The sequence below is a fragment of the Salmo trutta genome, chromosome 31 (assembly GCF_901001165.1).
Source record: "Salmo trutta chromosome 31, fSalTru1.1, whole genome shotgun sequence".
Taxonomy (NCBI): domain Eukaryota; kingdom Metazoa; phylum Chordata; class Actinopteri; order Salmoniformes; family Salmonidae; genus Salmo; species Salmo trutta.
In genome coordinates this window covers 20,027,914-20,051,331 of record NC_042987.1, presented here as the reverse complement: position 1 = coordinate 20,051,331, position 23,418 = coordinate 20,027,914, and the positions used below count along the sequence as shown (strand labels likewise).

At 42.6% G+C, this 23,418-nt stretch overlaps 1 protein-coding gene across 3 annotated transcripts in view; it reads right to left on the bottom strand.

Annotated features, from left to right (window-relative positions):
- Positions 1-203: 203 nt before the first annotated feature.
- The window catches only part of LOC115169712 (catenin delta-2), a 106,676-nt gene continuing 83,461 nt past the window's right edge, over positions 204-23,418 (bottom strand). For all 3 annotated transcript variants that reach the window (XM_029725610.1, XM_029725611.1, XM_029725612.1), the window contains 11 exons: positions 23,154-23,337; positions 18,476-18,593; positions 15,364-15,549; positions 13,855-14,043; positions 13,428-13,578; positions 8,387-8,615; positions 7,236-7,320; positions 6,533-6,659; positions 3,758-3,889; positions 3,528-3,604; positions 204-3,182 (listed from right to left, as the gene is read on the bottom strand). In XM_029725610.1, coding sequence (XP_029581470.1) covers positions 2,931-3,182; positions 3,528-3,604; positions 3,758-3,889; positions 6,533-6,659; positions 7,236-7,320; positions 8,387-8,615; positions 13,428-13,578; positions 13,855-14,043; positions 15,364-15,549; positions 18,476-18,593; positions 23,154-23,337 — 1,730 coding nt within the window. In that variant the 3' untranslated portion in view covers positions 204-2,930. The remainder of the gene's footprint in view (positions 3,183-3,527; positions 3,605-3,757; positions 3,890-6,532; positions 6,660-7,235; positions 7,321-8,386; positions 8,616-13,427; positions 13,579-13,854; positions 14,044-15,363; positions 15,550-18,475; positions 18,594-23,153; positions 23,338-23,418) is intronic.

Genomic DNA, 23,418 nt, shown 5'->3' with positions numbered 1-23,418 from the left:
ACCAGTTTTTGCCCAGTGGGCTGTTTCCCTTGGTTACAGGGAAAGTTAAGGAAACACTATGTTCTGAATCTGGAACATCAATTCGTCAAATCAACACTGAAGACACACAGGGCATTGTCTCATCCACAACGTGATGAAAATGGGCTCTCATTGCAGATCAAACTTCTTTGTATTTGAGCTGAAATCAATTACTTCAAAGAATCATTTTTTATTTTTTTACTAAGCTGAATGAGCATATTCATGTAGAGTAAACACAAGTCTTCTGGCTGAACCAAAGGTTTGAGAACACAGAGAGCACAGGCAGACCACACACAAATAGATCTTGGTAACGAACAAACAACCCCCAAAACAGTTACTCTTAGATGGTCAGTTTATATTTTTGTAGCAGTTGCAATCTGTTGAGACAATAAAAAGTTTCACAAGTCTTTAAAACACGTTGTCTAGCAACAAAAAGGTTACTGACATAGTTCAGTACAGTTTGTCAGGTATGCCTACTTTTCACAAGGACTGTCTGTTTTCAGATGCTTACTAATGAGAAGGGGATCATTGGAGGATATGTTGAACAATTTGGGTTTTGCATCATTTATTCATTGTTCAAGCATCTGAAGATGACCGAGAGATTTATAAATGATATGTAGGGGAGACCAGGGCTTGTTGTCACAACTTTTAAGATTTCTTTTTTTGGATACACTTTATTTGGATAGTCTGTAGAGCATCTACAGATGGACTATCTACTAACCCTAGCTTTAATCTCAACCCTTATCCTAACCTTAAACTTAACCCTTACCCTAACCTTAGTCTATCTGTTGATTAACAACTGCTTGCTATCTAAATAAAGTGTGACCGTTTTCTCCTCAATTCAGCTTTAGTGTGTAGCCTACCACCATTTTGTTTCACATTGACTGAAAGAAGAGCTATTCATGGATTACTGGGCAATTCAATATTTGTTAATCTATGTTGCCACATAAATGTTATTGTAACATTTCCTCAAAGGAGGGCTCGCTATGAAACCGTGTGTCCTGCTGGGGAAAACCCCTTTCATTCAGTTTCCATCTCTTTGACAGAAAACACCCACTGGATCATCAGCTCCATTGTTGATAACTGTACACCCCACTGATATTGACAAGTTTCAGGGAATCCAACAAGGATAAAGCGGATCATTTTCTTAGGTGGTGAAAGACATTCACCTGTGACAATTTCAATATTCAAAGCTAGGGATATGAAGTAGCTAAATACATTCTGTAAACACTAAAATACAAAGATCTGTAGCTTTAACTTTTAGTACCTTTTCTTGTAGTTACGAGGTCTGTGACAACTTCTGTATCTCTGTGGATATTCCGCTCCTGGTCTCCCCTATTTCACATAGCAACAACATGACTACACAAAGTCAACATTTTAGTGTGTAGACCAGAAAATGAAGGTGAACAAATATTTTTTTTTACAAGTCTCTTCCATAATGTTGCTGCTTTAAGTGACATCCACATCTGCACATAAAAAGTATATATTTATATTTATATAATATATATATTCATACTCTATTAACAGTCTACCATGAACATGATTGCCAACCCTCTCTGGAAAAGAAAACACATTTTCTCAAACATTGATTATTTTACAACACAGACCCAACTAATTTGTACATCTTTGGAGGGAATTAAGCTCTCAAAGATCTTATTTTCGTCTCCTGGTAATGTTCCAGTCTTGTTACAGTGTATATATATAGCTTTATTCCATTAAAACACATAAAAAAAGCATTTACAAACTGGGATTATTAGAACCAACGACTTGCTGTTGAATGTAAACTTCAACAGAAGTTCAACGTTACCCCCTCGGCTTGGAGATAACCATGTTTGGCACATTTAAAAACTGACCATGAGCACAGTTCACTAGGAGGCTTGCGGAGGAACAAACTTGTTTTCATGTAGATATGGTTTGACAAACAAAATTGCATGGCGTGTAGGAAATAAAAAGTATTTTGAGTATATCTACCGTCCATCCGTAAACTGTTTTAGGCAGTGGAAAAGCACCAAGGGAGTAGAATGATGCTGTTGAGATGCTTAGTTCCATCAATTCACATCAGATTAGCAATAACTTCAACATTATTTCTTAATTTTGCTGCTAAAACATATTTGCTTGTATTTGTTTGTTTGTGTGCAGACATTGTACACTCCATTCTCCCCCCAGAATGTAACAGACAGACTGATGTTCTGTTGAGACACTGACGAAAGGGACACAGGTCTTTGTGTAATATACACAATGCACTTGTATCTCTGTAATGTACATCAAATACTTAACACCAGAATTCTGAATTAAAAAAGTACAAATAAAAAAAGAATCGTAACAAATCAAAAGATACAAAGTCTAGAAGCAATTCCTTTGCCCATGAGAGGACACTCCTTACATACAACACAGGTTGAAGCCGTAAGTTAATCCTAATAAGAGTTTGTGACTGACAACTATTCTCTAGCTTGTGTATGACACTTCATTTTCTTGTGCTTCACATACTAATCTCTTTACTATACCACATATTTACAGTTGTCTTCTGTCTAGAATACTCCTGCTCATCTCCAAGATATTCCGCTCCTCACACTTCAACGCTCCAAGCTTCTGGTGGTGACCCCATCATTTAACACCTTCCTTTTGCGAGTCGTTTCCTTACAAAATCATACTCTTTCTTTCTTCCTCTCTCTTTCCCTCCCTCCTCCTCTCTTTCTATCCCTTCTGCTCTGTGACTGTCTCTCTCTCTCTCCTTCTTTCTTCAAAGACATATGGGCGTGGGACATCGCTCTCTAGGACAAACTAAACTCGCTGAAGAAATGTCTTGTGGTGTGCATGCAAGCATGCATGGCCTTTTTGTCTTACTCTCTCTTTCGGCTCCTCTCCCCCCATCCCAGCACACTGCTGACGACCAGTACTTCCTCTATAGTCCACTAGACCCAGGAGTCCGGGGAGGCCGGGTAGTGACTGGTCTCATAGTTGAGTTCACTATATGGGCGGGACGCTGAGTAGAAGTCCACATAGTTGCCGGTGGACTTGAGGCCCAGGTGCATGTTCAAGTCTGTGGCCTGAGGAGGGCGTTGGTGCACTTGGTCCTCGTAGAATGCCTCCTCAAACTGTACTCCAGGAGGGTTCTGGAACGGAGGGTAGGGCTCCTGGCCTGGGTTGGGGCCCTGGGAAGGGACCTAGACAACACACACAGAGGTTAGAGCACTACTCTGCTACTGGTAAGACAGTAGACTCTTAGAAAAAAAAGGTGCTATGTAGAACCTAAAAGGGTTCTTCGGCTGTCCCCATTGGAGAACCATTTGAAGAACCCTTTTTGGTTCCAGGTAGAACCCTTTGCGGTCCAGGTAGAATCCTTTACACAGAGGGTTCTACATGGAACCCAAAAGAGTTATACCTGGAACCAAAAAGGGTTCTCCTATGGGGACAACCAAAGAACCCTTTTGCAACCCTTTTTTCTAAGAGTTTACCTAGCAGTGAACATTGCTCTTGTAATGATATCAAGTAATTTCTTCAAACCTTACCTGGTTGTGTTTGATGTCATCACTAGGAGAGACGTAGGCACCTCGGAACAATGTTGAGCTTCCACTTGAAATTTGAACTACAGGTGGGAGAGAAACAGAGAGAAGATATGTGGTTATTGTTGCCAAGTTGATTATTATGAAATTACAAAAAGCCTTCACATTGGTTTCATCATCTGATGAAAACACACAGAAACGAGGAGGAAGCTGGAGGCCCTGAAATTCCTTCCTACCTGCCATGGCATCTTTCCTCGAAGTGTGCTCACCCTTGTTGCCATGGTAACTGGCATTGGTGCCCGTTGATTCGTAGTCTGTCTTCCTCTCCTTAATACTGATCATCTCTCGGGGAGAGGCAGGGGCACTTGCTGCAAACACACAGATTACACATCAAGTATATGATTAGCTGTAAATTACGTTTGGCATCCATTTGAGCCCCTTTGTCATGTACACTAAACAAAAAATATAAACGCAACATTTTACTGAGTTTCAGTTCATATAAGGAAATAAGTCAATTGAAATAGATTCATTAGGCCCTAATCTATGGATTTCACATGACTGGGACTACAGATATGCATCTGTTAGTCACAGATACCTTAAAAAAAAGGCAGGGGGGTGGATCATAAAACCAGTCAGTATCTGGTGTGACCACCATTTGCCTCATGCAGCACAACACATCTCCTTTGCATATTAGGCTGTTGATTGTGGCCTGTGGAATGTTGTCCCACACCACTTGGCAGGAACTGGAACACGCTGTCGTACACGTCGATCCAAATCATCGCGAACACGCTCAATGGGTGACATGTCTGGTGAGTATGCAGGCCATGGAAGAACGGAGACATTTTCAGCTTCCAGGAATTGTGAACAGATCCTTGCGACATGGGGTTGTGCATTATCATGCTGAAACATGAGGTGATGGCGGCGGATGAAAGGCACAACAATGGGCCTCAGGATCTCGTTACGCTAACTCTGTGCATTCAAATTGCCATCGTTAAAATGCAACTGTGTTCGTTGTCCGTAGCTTATGCCTGCCCATACCCTAACCCCACCGCCACCATGTGGCCTTCTGTTAACAACGCTGACATCACCAAACCGCACACCCACATGACGCCATACACACTATCTGCCATCTGCCCAGTACAGTTGAAACCAGGATTCATCTGTGAAGAGCACACTTCTCCAGCGTACCAGTGGCCATCGAAGGTAAGCATTTGCCCACTGAAGTTGGTTATGACGCCGAACTGCAGTCAAGTCAAGACCCTGGTGAGGACGATGAGCACGCAGATGAGCTTCCCGGAGGCGGTTTCTGAAAGTTTGTGCAGAAATTCTTCGGTTATGCAAACCCACAGTTTCATCAGCTGTCCGGGTGGCTGGTCTCAGACGATCCCGCAGGTGAAGTCAGATGTGGAGGTCCTGGGCTGGCGTGGTTACACGTGGTCTGCAGTTGTGCGGCTGGTTGGACGTACTGCCAAATTCTCTAAAACTACATTGGAGGAGGCTTATGGTTGAGAAATGAACTTCTCTGGTCACAGCTCTGGTGGAAACTCCTGTAATCAGCATGCCAATTGCACACTCTATGGTATTGTGTTGTGTGACAAAACTGCACATTTTAGAGTGGCCTTTTATTGTCCCTAGTACAAGGTGCACCTGTGTAATAATCATGCTGTTTAATCAGCTTCTTGATATGCCACACCTGTCAGGTGGATGGATCATCTTGGCAAAGGATGTAAACATTTGAGAGAAATAAGCTTTTTGTGCATATGTAACATTTCTGGGATCTTTTATTTCAGCTCATGAAACATGGGACCAACACTTTACATGTTGCGTTTATATTTTTGTTCAGCATATAATCCTCCCACTCTTGTACATTAACATATTCTGTTGAAACAGGTCAAGGAAAGCTGACAGTGAAGCGGCTGATGACATCAGAGAAAACATGCATGTAATGAAAACAAATACATAGGCCTAATTATATACTGTAGGCTAAATAGATCTAACATCCCCAAATGGCTCTTCTATGAAATCTTTACTCAGAGATTATTGCTTTCTAATAGGATCCATTAAGGTCAGTATTTCCACTTTGAATTTCATTAGACTCCAATTAGAACACCCTGTAACAAGAAAACCCTCTTATAATCACCATTAAAACACAGCCAAAGGCTACAGTGCCAAGTTATAGGTTTCAATAACAGTAGTACCAATACCTGGTACATTTACATTTTAGTCATTTAGCAGATGCTCTTCCCCAGAGCGACTTCTAGTCAGTGTATTTTGACAACTATTTATTCTGCCTCGGGCCCTAACTCCCAAGGGCTCTCCTATGAGGCTGCTGTGGTGATGAACAGAGCCTGAGCTGTGTTATTCAAACCCCCCCCCCCCCAAAAAAAAATCAGCTTGTTCTGCGTCATCTGAGTCATCCCTCCATCCTCCTCCTGCTTTCCTCTCTTCTTCTCTCCTTTCATCTCAAAGGGTAAGTGAGTAACAGCCAGTTGCTTATTAGTGTCTGTGCACCGCTGTGTCTGGGCAGACACCACCTTATCCTTCGTTCATCCTATCTTTAATCCAACATATTACTACGTTCTCAGAATCTACGTCTGACTTGCATGGTCATAATGCTCTGCAATGTCTGGCAATTAAAGCTCTAAAGGGGTGTCAAACTCATTCCGCGGAGGGCCGAGTGTCTGCAGGTTTTTGGTTTTTCCTTTCAATTAAGCCCTAGACAACCAGGTGAGGGGAGCTCCTTACTAATTAGTGACCTTAATTCATCAAACAAGTCCAAGGGTGGAGTAAAAACCCGCAGACACCCGGCCCTCCATTTGACACATGCTCTAAAGGATGATCGGCCTCGTGAGTTTGCAAAAGATGTCCAGTATTTTAATGGGGTAAAGAGAGAATACTCCTAGACACTGACATGCATACTACTAGTCCACCATCTGGTCCTGATCCTGGGTGTCTGTCAGCGGTGGCTTGATGGAGTGGGAGGGCAGAAGGAGAGACAACAGTGGACTCACCTGATCGATTATTTGGAGATGTCCGTACGGGCGAGACGGATGGGGTGCGGGAGGAAGAATATGGTCTTTGTCTATCTCTTTCTATTGTAGAGGATGAGCCAACAAAATTATACTGAGAATAGCCATCCTGGGGGAAAATAAGATGCATTAGGAAATTTAGCTATAATGAACTGCAACATACTGTATTATGTACTGAATGACCATACTCAATGATCTAAGATAATCTGGTCAAATAGCAAACAAATGGGTTAGAAACTATCCTCACATTAAAATGAGGCAAAATAGAACAGGAGGATGTTACGAGAATGACCGTCTATCCATTTTAGTAAAGCATGCAACACCAGTCTTGCAGAGCTTGGTTTTTCTCCCCCTCTCAAAGCCTTTAAACCCTCTAATTCTTAATCTGTCTTGTTTCATTAAAGCATGTTTGTCTCCTCTCCTCAGGTCAACATTGATAGATTCTTTAGTTCATTAAACTGCAGCCCAGAGGGATTCCAGCTTTTCTCTCACTATACATTCTTGCACTTGTGTTGCTTAGTGAGCTTACTGAACTGTCACGCATGCTCTGCTGTACAGTTTTAGCCATTTACTCTCTCTCTTTAATAAGAGCATAAAAACCAACTCAAGAGACTAATGTGTTAAACTTTCAAGAGCTCCTTCAGCAGATATCTTGTGGTGGCAGCAAGTTATTTGTATTACGCACCTTTTTGTAGAGGCTGCGAAGGTCTCTGTACTGCCACATACTGTTGAGGACTTGAGAGGCTGCTTTCACCACTTTGGGTGTGTGTCTGGGAAGAGAAAAACAAGACTTAATTTTACTCAGATGACTAGAACCAAATGTTCTAAACAAAATGTTTGGAACGCTCGCTGCTGGATGAAAGATCACCAGAACAAAAACATTTTAGAAACAAATTCAATCGATCATTTTTCAGACAAACATTCAAAGCAAACATAAAATGAAAACAAGGTAACTCTACTTTAGCACCATTGTCATTTTTTGCACAAAAACAAGACCAATCTCAAATGGAAAAAGCAATTAGCAGAGATAAATCCAATCAGTTTAGCATCAGAGGCCCCCTCTCTCTCACAGTGCACCTATCCTCTATCTCTGCAGAGAAACTCCACGAGCCACAACTGTCAGCGCCAGAGGTGATTCAACTAACCACGCATCCTTCATTCCGATTCACACCGGAGATATGGAATAATCAAAAGTTATTACATCACAGCACTGCAGATATAGAAACACTTCTCTTCTCTCAAGACTCTTAAAGATGATTTTTCTCTATATCCCAGATAACACATTTCTACTCTATGAGGCAATATATTCTTACAGTTGTACAGGGTCTGTTGTCCTTGGCAACATTAGGCAAGTGCATCACCAGATTAACTGGAGAGGAAGCCAAGGTACACCACTCACTTAAGTTACCTTGCTAATTGCAAACTAAAAGCTTTTAAGGGAAATTTGGGCTCATAAAATCCCAAACGAGAAAACATAAAAAACACAATTAGCTACCTTTAAAAAGGCATTTCTCTACAGTGGTGAGTTGGAGAAAACATCATAAAAAAATCTAGTGAAGTGAATTAAGAGTGAAATGATCAGAAACTTAGTACGTACTTACAGCTCCCGTGTCCTGATCAGCAGTTACATTAATACTACAATCCATATACAATTACTAGCTGAACAGGAGGGCTGTGTGTTGGTGTTCGGGTTGAAGGTTAGAGTCAGTGAACATAGTCTTTTGTGATAGTGTGTTAAAATGTTATATACAGTAGAATAGCTGGACAGCAGGCATGCAAGCTTTTCCTCTGGGTTCCCAAATTAGGGTGAGGACAGCATGACTTCTGGACACCTACTTGTCTCCTTTGCTCCTGGCGATGCCGATGAGTTTCTCGATGCCTCCAGCATCACGCAAAGCCTTGGTGTTCTCCATGTTCTTAGTGATGACCTCGTGCAGGGCACAGCAGATAGCCGTGATAGTGTCGTCCGACATGGTCTTCCCAATAGCATTGGCAGCAGTCCCACCACTGTTGTTGTTGTTCCCCCCGGGCAATCGGTGGACCAAGTCTCTCATTGCATACTTGCCTGTTGTGGAAAGAAAAAACCTCATGGTTAGTTATACTGTGTATGAACCTTTTAATAACCTTTTAAACGTTTGGACACACCTACTCATTCAAGGGTTTTACTATATATTGACTATTTTCTACATTGTAGAATAATAGTGAAGATATCAAAACTATGAAATAACACATATGGAATCATGTGGTAACCAAAGAAGTGTTAAACAAATCAAAATACATTTTATATTAGAGATTCTTCAAAGTAGCCGCCCTTTGCCTTGATGACAGCTTTGCACACTCTTGGCATTCTCTCAACCAGCTTCATGAGGTAGTCACCTGGAATGCATTTCAATTAACAGGTGTGCCTTGTTAAAAGTTAATTTGTAGAATTTCTTTCCTTCTTAATGCATTTGAGCCAATCAGTTGTGTTGTGACAAGGTAGGGGTAGTATACAGATGATAGCCCTATTTGGTAAAAGACCAAGTACATATTATGGCAGGAACAGCTCAAATAAGTAAAGAGAAACGACAGACCATCATTACTTTAAGACATGAAGGTCAGTCAATCTGGAAAATGTCAAGAACTTTGAACGTTTCTTCAAGTGCAGTCGCAAAGAAACATCAAGCGCTATGATGAAACTGGCTCTCATGAGGACCGCCACAGGAGAGGAAGACCCAAAGTTACCTCTGCTGCAGAGGATAAGTTCATTAGAGTTACCAGCCTCAAAAATCAGCATTTAACTGGACCTCAGATTGCACCTCACAGAGTTCAAGTAACAGATACATCTCAACATCAACTGTTCAGAGGAGACTGCGTGAATCAGTCCTTCATGGTCAAATTGCTGCAAAGAAACCACTACTAAAGGACACCAATAAGAAGAAGAGACTTGTTTGGGCCAAGAAATTGACATTAGACCGGTGGAAATCTGTTCTTTGATCTGATTAGTCCAAATTTTAGATTTTTGGTTCCAACCACCGTGTCTTTGTGAGACGCAGAGTAGGTGAATGGATGATATTTGCATGTGTGGTGCTCACCATGAAGCATGGAGGAGGTGTGATGGTGTGGGGGTGCTTTGCTGGTGACACTGTCAGTGATTTATTTAGAATTCAAGACACAGATAACCAGCATGGCTACCACAGCATTCTGCAGTGATACGACATCCCATCTGGTTTGCGCTTAGTGGGACTGTCATTTGTTTTTCAACAGGACAATGACCCAAAACACACGTCTAGGCTGTTTAAGAGCTATTTTACCATGAAGGAGAGTGATGGAGTGCTCCATAATCACCCGACCTCAACCCAATTGAGATGGTTTGGGATGAGTTGGACCGCAGAGTGAAGCAAAAGCAGCCAACTAGTGCTCAGCATTAAGTGGGAATCCTTTCAAGACTGTTGGAAAAGCATTCCTCATGAAGCTGGTTGAGAGAATGCCAAGAATGTGCAGAGCTGTCATCAAGACAAAGGGTGGCTATTTTGAAGAATCTACATAAGAGTGCTAATTTCTTTTAAACTCACAAAAGCTCTGACGAAGGCCGTGAGGCCGATACGTAAGCTTATTAAAGATCAGTGATACTATCAAGAGCAGTGTGCGATTTCCTTTTTTCCATTCATCTTGTTCAACTGTTACCGTGCACCTGCAAAAAAGATAGCTCAGATGTGCGAGTGCCTTTTGAAGAATCTAAAATATATTTAGATTTCTTTAACACTTTTTTGGTTACTACATGATTCCATATGTGTTATTTCAGAGTTTTGTTGTCTTCACTATTATTCTGCAATGTAGAAAACAGTCAAAATAAAGAGAAACCCTTGCATGAGTAGGTGTGTCCAAACTTTTGACTGGTACTGTATGTGCTATTAGGGAACAGATTAGAAAACCCTGGATGCAGAAGAACAATATTCTTCTATAAATACATACGCATGTTCTCCACGATGCAGTGTTCTGTTTGTATACCTTCATATTCACAACAGCAAGAGAGGGGAAATGGTAGCAAATGGTCAATATAACAGAAACTGATAAAGACAAGCAGTATTTACTATACTTCACATTATCTAAACTACTCAGTGGACAGCAGGAGAGCCTTCAAGGTCAGAGACGTGTACAAGCCCCTTGTCCTATAAAGGCTATGTCCCCCATGAGCAGTGAGCGATTGAGCTAAAGAGGATTTCTTGACTTGACAGGAGAACAATAAATACGGCATCCACTTGAAGAAGAATAAAGAAGACAAAGGATATACGTATGGGAATGATGCTTAAGAATATATAATACAATCCTTATGGATTTTTGTCAAAAACAAGTAAACTAGGGCATAAGAAAAGGATAGAGAGAATAATAGAGGAAGAGAGAGAAAGGAAGGATGTGTATCAGCATGTGAAAGGAGAGAGAGAGAGAGAGAAATAGAGAGATAAATAGAGAGATAAATAGAGAGAGAAATTGATGGAGCAGTGCTTTTAATAATTCACAATACAGCCTCAAACTCCCAGCCTGACATTTACAGCTATGTGACGAGGGCTTAATACATCCATCTTCTGCTCAATGGGGCTTTTTTAATACCCCGCTAAACACTCATACTCTGCTGTAGGCCTGAGGACACAACATTTGTAGATGGGATGGAAATATCAAACCCCTTGACACCTCCCAGGTAATGGCATTTTCATAGAAAACACTTACGTTTTAAAGGGAGGCCTGGGAACGAGAACAACTGACAATGTTTTGCCAGTGCACAATCGCTTTTCTGTGATTCATAGTATAGTCTTCAAAGCATTAGAAAACAACACAACATGTGTTTGTAATCAGTGGTGTAGTGGAGGATAAATGCAAGTAAATGCAGTTTTTTTTATATTGAACCTTTATTTAACTAGGCAAGTCAGTTAAGAACAAACTCTTATTTACAATGACAGCCTACCCCGGCCAAACCCAGACGACGCTGGGACGATTATGCGCCGCCTTATGGGACTCCAAACCATGGCCGGATGTGATACAACCTGGATTCGAACCAGGGACTGTAGTGACACCTCTTGCACTGAGATGGAGTGCCTTAGACCGCTGCGCCACTCGGGAGCCCTTCTGGATTTTGCGTGACGGTTGAAAGTATATACTTACTTTATTCACCGCAAACAGTGAGTTTACCTACCTATTTTTTAACAACTACATCACTGTTTGTAATGTAGATAAACAAAGAGGGTGAAGATAATTTGAGTTGATGATTATCAGCTTAACCTCGTCATTTTCCAAGTTACACGTAATACACACTTTATATATGCTGTGTGTAATAGTGGCTATAATGTCAATGAAATGCCAATAACGAAATCCCCCTTTACATGGCTATCAGTAGCGTCAGATTTAGCCAGACATAACATTGTCTTAACATGACTTAAGCATGTAAACAGATACTTGTGGGTTACTACCCTTTATTCTACCAACACAGAGTTGGGAGTCCGAAGCCCTGCAGCTCTATGACATGATACACACATCTACTTAGCACAGAGCACCAGCCTGAGACGGCAAGAACAGTTGCTATGGAGATGCCGAGGTCCAACAGAACATCTCGTTTATTAGAGAGATCAATAGTCTTTTAGTGCTGTCATGAGGAGAATTTCAACCATGTGAACACAGTCCACAAAGAGAGCTCTGCAGTGCACACCCATCTTAGTAGAGAAATAGGCTGGTATAGTTTTCTGCAGAGAAGTGCACACATTGTCTATGGGGGCACACATACAGTGCATTCGGAAAGTATTCAGACCCCTTGACTTTTTCCACATTTTGTTAAGTTACGGCCCTATTCTGAAATGGAGTAAATATTTTTTCCCTCATCAATCTAAACACAATACCCCATAATGACAAAGCAAAACAGGTTTTTAGAAATGTTTGGAAATGTATAATATATAAAACATTAAAATATCACATTTACATAAGTATTCAGACCCTTTACTCAGTACTATGTTGAAGCACCTTTGGCAGCGATTACAGCAACGAGTCTTCTTGGGTTTGATGCTATAAGCTTGGCACACCTGTATTTCGGGAGTATATCCCCTTCGTCTCTGCAGATCCTATCAAGCTTTGTCAGGTTGGATGGGGAGCGTTGCTGCACAGCTATTTTCAGGTCTCTCCAGAGATGTTCGATCGGGTTCATGTCCGGGCTCTGGCTGTGCCACTCAAGGACATTCAGAGACTTGTCCCAAAGCCACTACTGCGTTGTCTTGGCTGTGTGCTTAGGGTCGTTGTCCTGCTGGAAGGTGAACCTTTGCCCCAGTTTGAGTTCCTGTGCACTCTGGAGCAGGTTTTCATCAAGGATCTCTCTGTACTAAAATCAACCTCATGGCTTGGTTTTTGCTCTGACATACACTGTCAACTGTGGGACCTTACATAGACAGGTGTGTACCTTTCCAAATAATTTCCAATCAAATGAACTTACCACAGGTGGACTCCAATCAAGTTGCAGAAACATGTCAAGGATGATCAATGGAAACAGGACACACCTGAGCTCAATTTAGAGTCTCATAGCAAAGAGTCTGAATACTAATGTAAATAAGGTATTTCAGTTGGGTTTTTTTTGTAGACATTTGCAAACATTTCTAAAAACCTGTTTTTGCTTCGTCACTATGGGGTAGTGTGTGTAGATTGATAAAGAAAACATGTATTTAATACATTTTAGAACAGGGCTGTAATGTAACAAAATGTTGAAAAAGTCACAGGGTCTGAATATTTCCTGAATGCACTGCATATAAAACGCATATGCATGAGCACGCTTACATACTCGCACGAACGCACACACACACACACAAACGTGCATATAGAATGTATGAATGTACGATATTGATTCACTGACAACTACACTTACCGATGAGTTCTTTGTTTCTGACGTCTAAGGCCATGTTTCTTAAAGCTGTGGCCACGGCACACACCACCCTGTCGTTGTCGATCCTCAGCAGCTCCACTAGGATGGGCAGACCCTTCTCTTTCCTCACCGCCGCACGGATATACACAGACCACTGGAGAGGAGAGGAGAAAGAGAAGACAGAGTCGCACTTCATCATATAAAACACACATCATTATGATCTATATATGGGACAACAACCAGAGTAGTATACCCCACAACACTGCCCAATATAGTATTTCTCCAGTAGTACCTCATGCTTTCTTAATGTTGCAGTGAGCTAAGAGCAACCAATGTCTAAAGCAAGTTCATTTTGACAGTTTGACAATGACAGTGTGAAAAGAAAATGGCTGCCGCTGGAGCAGCTCTGAGGAGGGAGACCATAGCTTACTGTACTGTGCTGTACCTTCCAGCTGCCTGCAGCCAAGTTCTGCAGAGCCCCGGCTGCCCCCTCCAGGGTGTCTGGGTTGGAGCACTCAGACAAGAGTGTGAGGTAGGGCTTGACGATGGTGGGGTGCCACAGCATCTGAATGCCTTTGGGCGGGTCAGCCGAGTCCGGGAAGGGCCCCACACCATCCCACTGGGTGACACAGAATGGTGGAATATTACTACTTATCAATACTACAGGCATAAGATGAGACATCAAACAGTTTGACAACGCCACTTAGTTTACAGTGCCACTAAAAATTGCTTAAAGGGTGACTGCACTACCTGATTTGGCCTTGTTTGAGATTTGGTTGATTAAGAAATGCTAGCGGCCATGACTGAACTCAAACGTGAGATGGTTTCGGGGTGTGGTTTGATGTGGGTGTGTTCGCAAGTGTAAAGAGTTAGCCAAATTATTTAGCCAATTAGCTTCAGCCGGCTGGTGTGCGACTGCAGCAAAATTGGTTTGACTTTAGATAGTTAGGGACTGTCAATAAATTACACAATGTAAATGAGACAGTATTTTCATGTTGCACACCTTTGTTCCCATTAAATGCTTTTAATATTTGTATATTAATTTTTACAATTTATAGTTTGGTTTGAGGTTTTCAAGTCATTGAAATGTCAACATATTGTTCCATGTACTTTGTGTAATTTACCGCTGGTCCCCAACTAGACCCAAAGGGATAACCAAAGTCAACCCACATTTAACACAGGCATTACGATCGGGTCGTGTGCAGCTGCACTCCGAAATGTATGATCACTTGTGTGCTGCCAGCTGTCGGCATGTGGGCAGGATTAAAACAAACCCAACCTTAATTTCCGTTGTGATGCAGTCACAACCACAAGTCTAACAAAACTCTGTTTTGGACGAGACTGACTTTATGACCAAAATTATCCTATTTTCACTTTGTAGTCATTTCCACAGTAGAATAAATGTTTCTGACTCATGTCGATGCCACATGGTTTTGGTTTTTAGGGGCAGTTGTCTTTAATTATCAAATAACAATGAAAATATTGAAAACACTTAATATGGTTGAGACTTGAGTGACAAGTGAGTCACGCACTGCTTTCTGAATTATTTACTTACAAGATAAACATTATTAAGAATGAGCATCCAGCAACATAACATCCATGTGGCATATCTCACATACTAAATCATCCCCACCTTACCAACTGCATGAGCATCTAATGTACGCCAGATTAGATTATTTGTACCGCCATTTCAATGCCACTGAATAGCATAATCCAACTCAGTTAGGTAATAATCAAACCTTGACTTTTGCCAGTTTATTTTCCCAGGCTTGGCAGCAGAAACCAGAAAAAACCAGAAGACCCTCTTTCAGACCTAAACCCAGTAAATGTGTAATTATCCATGAGATGTAGACCCCCCTCCCTAGCCGGGCTTACAGCACCACTGCTGTAACATGCTGGCTAATTGCTAACAGCTGCAGTGGAGAGGAGAGGAACCCACCTGATCATGGGCCTTCTTTTTCTTTTTCTTCTTCCCCCAGCAACCAGAGCTCTCGGCATCCTTGCCGTTGGCATCGCCACAAAGCAATCCGTCAAGCTCGTCTGTGCCTATCTGCTGTCCCTGAGATGTCTCTGCAGCTAGTCGATACGAGAGGTTCCTCAAAATGCACACACAGTTTTCAATGGTCTGCAAGGACAAAAGAGGGAGATGATGAAAGATAGAGGGAGGGAGTGGGGGAAAGGAGAGAGGGGGAGAGGAAGAGAGAGAGACAAAAAGAGAGAGAAAGAGAGAGAAAGAGGGGGGGAGAGGGAAAGAAAGAAAGAGAGAGATCAAGAGATGAGAGCAGTATTTTAATTTGAGATGTGCCATGAGATGCTTGGCATGTCGGCCATGTAGTGGTAAATACAGTTAAAAGTGATACGACTGTTCATTTCCTCCAATGTAAGTGGACAGGATGCTATAAGGATGCTATAAACTGGGGCACATGCATAAGTCAAATATCTGTCTGTTGCTGTTTGCTTTCGAATAGACAGCACAAGCAATGCAATAGGCCAAGGCTCCATTGCTTAATGTATGTATGTTGACACTTTTACTTAATGTCATCTTACAGAATGCCTACAGCTAAACAAAGCAGATGGCACCTCTTCAATAATACAATTAACAGTGCAAGTTAAAGGCGACCAGTATGTAAAGACGATTGGTACATTAATTGACCAGTCTGTAAGTTCGCAAATGCGATTGGTATAGTAAAGTCAAGTGCATCTGTTCCTAACGTATGACTAACTCATTGTACTGGTTAGATTGCTGTGCTGGGACCAGGCCAGAGCAGTACTGTAGCGCTAATCCCATTGTCGTGATCATTGAGGCAGAAAATAATGTAGTGCGGGGACTTTGGTCTTGTAAAGGATTTTCAGTGGGATTAGGGCTGACCAGATCTCCTTCAAACTGGTTGGTAGAAAGTAGTCCAGACATAACAAAGGCCCATCGGAAACCAAACAAAATAGGGAGCTCATTTAGAGCGTGTACGCAGTGGTACAATCAGAGGAGCTTTACGGTACCATAACCAACTGTATCTTTATGACTGTAGCAGAGAGGGCAGATAGGGAAGGTATTTTATTAGGGAAGAACAGTGTGTCATTGTTATTGCTTGACATCGGGATAATGTAGTGTGTGCGTTGCACTGCTCCAGGTTATCATGCACCGTATGTACGGAGTACCTTGTCCCTTTTTTTCTCCGATTCACAAGGTATTCCACAAGCCATAAACAGGTGACCTTGAACCACACAGAATCATCTGACATTGACTGAGTGTGTCAATTTCTCCCTGCCTGACCTGTGATTGAATCCTTCCAATAGTTGAACATTGACTAGTACGTATAAAGGATATAATCTCAACATAATATAAACAGGCGCTGTTTGTATTATCCTAAATAATACATTTCAAAACATTAACTCCATAGACTCTGAGGAATTCATTCGCAGGAAATTGGACATCTGGTATTGGCTTTTGGGAAATGGCCAGTGTAATCAAAGCGGTTGATGATCTTTGCTAGCGTCTAGCCAGAATGCACAGTAGATTCTCCCTATCTCTCTATGCAGTGCACCAGCAAGGACAGGAGAGGTGTTAAGCAACTAAATCCTGATAAAGAAGGTCATTTACAGGGGATGAGGAGGTGGAGAGCATCAGGGAGGCAACCTTCAGGACACACCGATCCAGGTCCACAACGTGTTCTTCTAGTTTTATTTTACTCATTTAGCAGTCAATAGAAACTGAAACCCAATAACATACAACATATTAATCGATAAGAGCAACAAAATACAAAAATAAGAGTAAAACATTTTTTAATCAATAATGTCCTGTGGTCTTAAAGTGACTCATTAATCAATGAGCTGAAATATGGGATTGGTGACCTCATGTACCATTCAGTCCTAGACTTTAGCATAGTCAGTTTGTTTAGGCTGCGGGTTACTGTGATTTGCTCAGGGGGTAGCCAGTCTCTGAAATTAGAGTTTAGGAGGCTGACAGTGAAGTCAGAGCAGAATTGTGTCTGTCTTTCATGAAGCCGGGGTAGGGACAGGGTCTGAAGTGCTTCAGTATAACTGGAGTATCCTCCGAGGATGGTGCGGCATGCTCTCTGCTGAATACGCTCCAGGTCATCAGACTGGTCCTGGGTCAGTGAGCTGTGCCAAGCAGGAGCGGCATACTCCAGGGTGGGACGTATGTAGCCGGTGTAAATGCTAACCAGGTCTTCCTGACATATGGAACCTTTTAAGGCGGCAAAAAATAATTACGTTGCTCTTGGTTACCATTGTAGCAACCTGCTCGCTCCATTGTAAGTCCTTCTGTACCATTAACCCTAAAATCTTCACACTATCACACACTTTGAGATCCTGGCCCTCATTCCAGAGAGGGCATGGGATAGGTGGATTTCTTGAGAAGGTCACTAATAGGATTTAGTACTTGGCAGGGTTCAGTGATATTCTGCTTGCATGTACCCACGTGTCGAAGTTGTTCAAGGGCTGTGCTGATGTTTCCTGTTGTAGACGTGTGGACCAGATTTAGATCGTCCACATATTTCCACCTATTGTCGAAATCACAGGCTGCACTGTCTGTGACCAGAAGGAAGATGAGAGGGCCCAGAAAAGTTCCTTGAGGGACACCTCCCATCAGTTCCTGCCAGTCTGAGAGGCTGTCAGAGCCATGGTGTGAGGGCAGGTCTGACACCCAGTTGGATTAGTCATTCAATGGTGATGGTGTGTACGATTTTGTCAAAGGCCTTGGAGAAGTCAGTTGTGATGAGGGTGGTTATGGTGGATAGGATGTCTGATTGCTTAAACAGTACACTTATAAACAGTCCAGGAAGCTAAAAGGTTTGTGGATACATTATATTTCTGGTCTGCTTCCAAACTGTCTAGGGTCTATACTGGGCGTTATGTCTTCGTTTCATCTAGGTGTCACTGAAGCTCTCAACAACTTTTGATAGTTGTGGTGCGTGTGAGTGAGTGAGTGTGCGTGTTTTGTAATGATGGGCCGCCCCTGTCTGTCATTCCCTCAGCGTCATGTTAAAGGGTATTCTTTATGGGAGGAGATGAAAGGAAACACAAAGTCAAACCTTGCTATCGATCTCGCTGCTGCCCAAGGCGGTCTGGATCACGTAGAGCAGAGCGTCGGTGAGGCCCTCGCACTCCCTCATCCTCCTGCGAGCCTCCTCCCCCGCCGAGCTCACATTCCTGCAACAACAGACACATTTCTCTTCAGCACTGTATCCCTGTTATATTGTACTGTAGCTACAGGTAGTTCAGTTTAATTTCAGGCCTAAATATATACATCTTCGCTTACCGTTGTCATAATTGTTCAAAATCAAAATCGGTCTTTCGGATGGGAAGTTAAAACGCCGAAGTCGGTCCCGCTCCTTGTTCGGGTGGCGTTCAGCGGTCGACATCACCGGCCTTCTAACCATCGCCGATCCACTTTTCATTTTCCATTTGTTTTGTCTTTGTCTTACACACCTGGTTTCAATCCCACAATTACTTGTTCATTATTTAACCCTCTGTTCCCCCATGTTTGTTTGTGAGTGATTGTTTATTGTATTGCGATCCGTATTTGTGACCTTGGAATTATTGACGTGTATTGCACTATTATTGAGTAAAATTACGACTTTACTCATATCTGCTGTCCTGCGCCTGACTCTTCTACACCAGCTACACACAGACGCATTACAAAAACGGGTGTCCTGACTCTCTGTGGTCACTAAAGAGCCCATTGCACTTATCGTAAGAGTAGAGGTATTAACTCCGGTGTCCTGGTTAAATTCCCAATCTGCCCCTCATACCATCATGGCCACCAAATCATCCCCAGCTTCCAATTGGCTCATTTATCCAATCTCCTCCCCCTTATAACTTCCCAAGGTCGCTGCTGTAAAAGAGAATATGTTCTCAGTCAACCTAACCTGGTAAAATAAGGAGACATAAACATGAATAAATGAATGAATGTAGGCTATTGTCACGTCCTGACCAGTTAAGGGTTATTTGTTGTTGGAGTTTGGTCAGGATGTGGCAGAGGGTATTTGTTTTATATGGTTTGGGGTGGTGGTGTAGGTAGTAGGTTGTTTTATTTATGTATTCCGGGGGTTTTGGGCACTGCTCTGTGTTTATGTATTTCTAGGTTTAGTTAGTTAGTTGTGGGTATAGGTTCTAGGTTTGTTTTCTATGTAGAGTTAATTGGGATTGGACTCCCAATTGAAGGCAGATGTGTTGAGTTGCCTTTGATTGGGAGTCCTATATTAGTAGGGTGTGTTTGTTTGTGGGTAATTGTTTGTGAGCACTGCTTGTTTAGCATGCCACACTGTTTGGTCGTGAGTATCGTTTATTGTTTGGTTTTTCCTGTGGATGCTTTGTGTTTTTTTCATTAAAAGAATAAGTATCCACATACCCGCTGCATTTTGGTCAATTCAACATGGCACTTTTTGTGACAGCTATAGCTAAATGGCGTTAACGATAGTATAGTTTAACTCCATGACAAGACTGGCCCATCAGCCCCATTTCAGCCCATATTACCCATCTAGTGTCCCATGTTTGACAAGGGAATAGGGTGCCATTTGGGACACAGCTCTGTCCTAAAGAGCTCCTCTCCACTGCCCTTTAAATGTCGGGTCACTAAGAGTCTGTAATGATGCAGACAGCCTTGTCTTATAGGAAGCCTCTAGATGGACACCATGGCCATTATCTAAGGGTGCCTGCTGGTGGAGTTTGGGGTCAAAAGACAGGGAGATTATTGATGGCCTGTTTGTGACCCCGTCAGCACCTCCAGCACTTTGTAATGGTCCTGATGAACAAAGCAGGCCATTGATCAATCTAATCTATGTGTATCGGTTCTGTTACGTTTGTTTCTTTTCTTCCAGTGATCAGTGAGTTGACCATAGAGGGGAGAGACAGGGTCTAGGAGGTGAGACACGGGGTCCTTTATCAGGTCATTCCAACACAAACAGCAGTCACTGTCCACTGCCCCCCCCCCCCCAGGGTAGACCAGACACAACAGCTGACCCCAGAGATTAAAGGAAATTATAGAAAAAAGGGAACATAGGTTTGTTGCCTCTGTGAGCATGGGTGTGATAAAGATGGTGAGTATGGGTGTGATAAAGATGGTGAGTATGGGTGTGATAGAGATGGTGAGTATGGGTGAGATAGAGATGGTGAGTATGGGTGAGATAGAGATGGTGAGTATGGGTGAGATAGAGATGGTGAGTATGGGTGAGATAGAGATGGTGAGTATGGGTGAGATAGAGATGGTAAGTATGGGTGTGATCGAGATGGTGAGTATGGGTGTGATAGAGATGGTGAGTATGGGTGTGATAGAGATGGTGAGTATGGGTGAGATAGATAGAGATGGTGATTATGGGTGAGATAGATAGAGATGGTGATTATGGGTGAGATAGATAGAGATGGTGAGTATGGGTGTGATAGATAGAGATGGTGAGTATGAGTGTGATAGATAGAGATGGTGAGTATGGGTGTGATAGATAGAGATGGTGAGTATGGGTGTGATAGATAGAGATGGTGAGTATGGGTGAGATAGATAGAGATGGTGAGTATGGGTGTGATAGAGATGGTGAGTATGGGTGTGATAGAGATGGTGAGTATGGGTGTGATAGAGATGGTGAGTATGGGTGTGATAGAGATGGTGAGTATGGGTGAGATAGAGATGGTGAGTATGGGTGAGATAGAGATGGTGAGTATGGGTGAGATAGATAGAGATGGTGAGTATGAGTGTGATAGATAGAGATGGTGAGTATGAGTGTGATAGATAGAGATGGTGAGTATGAGTGTGATAGATAGAGATGGTGCGTATGGGTGTGATAGATAGAGATGGTGAGTATGGGTGTGATAGATAGAGATGGTGAGTATGAGTGTGATAGATAGAGATGGTGAGTATGAGTGTGATAGATAGAGATGGTGAGTATGAGTGTGATAGATAGAGATGGTGAGTATGGGTGTGATAGATAGAGATGCTGAGTATGGGTGTGATAGAGATGGTGAGTATGGGTGTGATAGATAGAGATGGTGAGTATGGGTGTGATAGAGATGGTGAGTTTGAGTGTGATAGATAGAGATGGTGAGTATGGGTGTGATAGATAGAGATGGTGAGTATGGGTGTGATAGATAGAGATGGTGAGTATGGGTGTGATAGATAGAGATGGTGAGTATGGGTGTGATAGAGATGGTGAGTTTGAGTGTGATAGATAGAGATGGTGAGTATGGGTGTGATAGATAGAGATGGTGAGTATGGGTGTGATAGATAGAGATGGTGAGTATGGGTGTGATATATAGAGATGGTGAGTATGAGTGTGATAGATAGAGATGGTGAGTATGTTATCTTGCTGATCAGTCAGAGCCATGGTCCTATTGGCAGACTTTCTCCCATTACACAGCAGTTGATGCCTGGCAGAGAGACATCCTGTGAAGAATGAAAGTCAACTAGTGTGCTGCGTTGCTCCCCGTCAGCCATGGTGATTCTGTTCTGCCAGAGTGAGTGTCACATGATGAGGGACAAATGTGTGATGAGGCGGCAGGTGGCAAGGCATCTTGGTCCCGCACATTAACCATTCAATCAAAGCCCCTGTTCTGTTCTGTTCCTTAACAACCCATGAAACAGATGAATTAGCCTGCTCAGCTCAGGGATTTACTGTAAAGTCAGCCATCCCTCATCACAGGCAGACATTAAGACTCAGCACATTTCACTTACAGCGGGATTCCTCCCACTTCACTCTGCTGCACTGCTGATTGGTTGTGCTGCAGAAGACTACCTGTCTGGGTGCCAATGGGAATGGGACATGTCCCCACAAAGCCCGACCTCCCTTTCATTAATCACTTCCTGCTTTGACAAGGTAATGTGTGCACATTAAAATAGACCCCAAGCCTTTGTTTTCTTTCCATCAACTACTAGCAGGTAATACCACAACAGTGAAGCGGTGACATATTGCACAGAGAGGGTAATGCACTGTAGCTAAAATGAATAACCCCAGAATGAGCAGACAGGCAATGTATTAGCTAAGATCTCATTATTCTCCTTCACAGACGCTTCTCCTGCTGGTACGCAGGGGACGAGGGCCCAGATATCAAGAGTTGAAACACTTGACACACAGCCAATTGTCTTCCGATGCCAGCGCTATAATCAGAAAGTCCTTTGACAATATAGAATGCTTTAATGCAGAGGAGGCATCTTTAAGCCTCAAAGAGTGCTGACATGGCGTTTTCACACAACATCCCTCATAATGTGGGTAATTAGAAACATGATACATGGGTTCACATAATCAGTCTGACACTTGTGGCATTCATTGTCTGTGATAAAACCTCCTTAATCAATAACCCTCATTCGTCAAGTCAATATTCACAATGAGAACAAAGCTTCCAAAGTATTCATGTGTGAAAGAGCAATGTGTTACATACTGCATTACCAACATAAAGGAACAAGCCAGGGATCGACAAAGCAGGAAGATACTGACCTACGAGAAGCCGACTGCTCTCAGTAAAATCTACCCAGAGAAGAAGAGTCCAAGTCCCCAGAAGAGACCTTACCACCCATTGCATGTAACCTCAGAGTTAACATACGCTGTCATGACTTGTGAAATTTAACCTCTGACCCTGCCACTGTGCTTTCACTCCTGCTTTGCTTTGGGGTCTATGATGGGTAACTGTAAAGGACTTAGTGACAACTGCTGATGTAAAAATCTAGCAAATACATTTGATTGATTAATTGATTGATTGAACCGAGGGTCCAGTAACAGTACTGACCTGAGGCAGCCAGTGGCATTGCGGAGCACCTGGGAAGAATGCAGGTGCAGCTTGCGATCCTCCTGATGGGGCGAGGTGTCCCAGCCCGAGTGGGGGATGATGACAGCGTTGGTCAGCACGGCCAGGGCGTCCTGGATAATGGGCATCTTCAGGGCATCACACGATGACAAGTTCCACAGCACACCTGAACACAGAACATCAGATAGGGTAAGATGTTGACGAACAGTGATTTAACGTGGGAGAATGGTCAGGAGGTATATTGCGC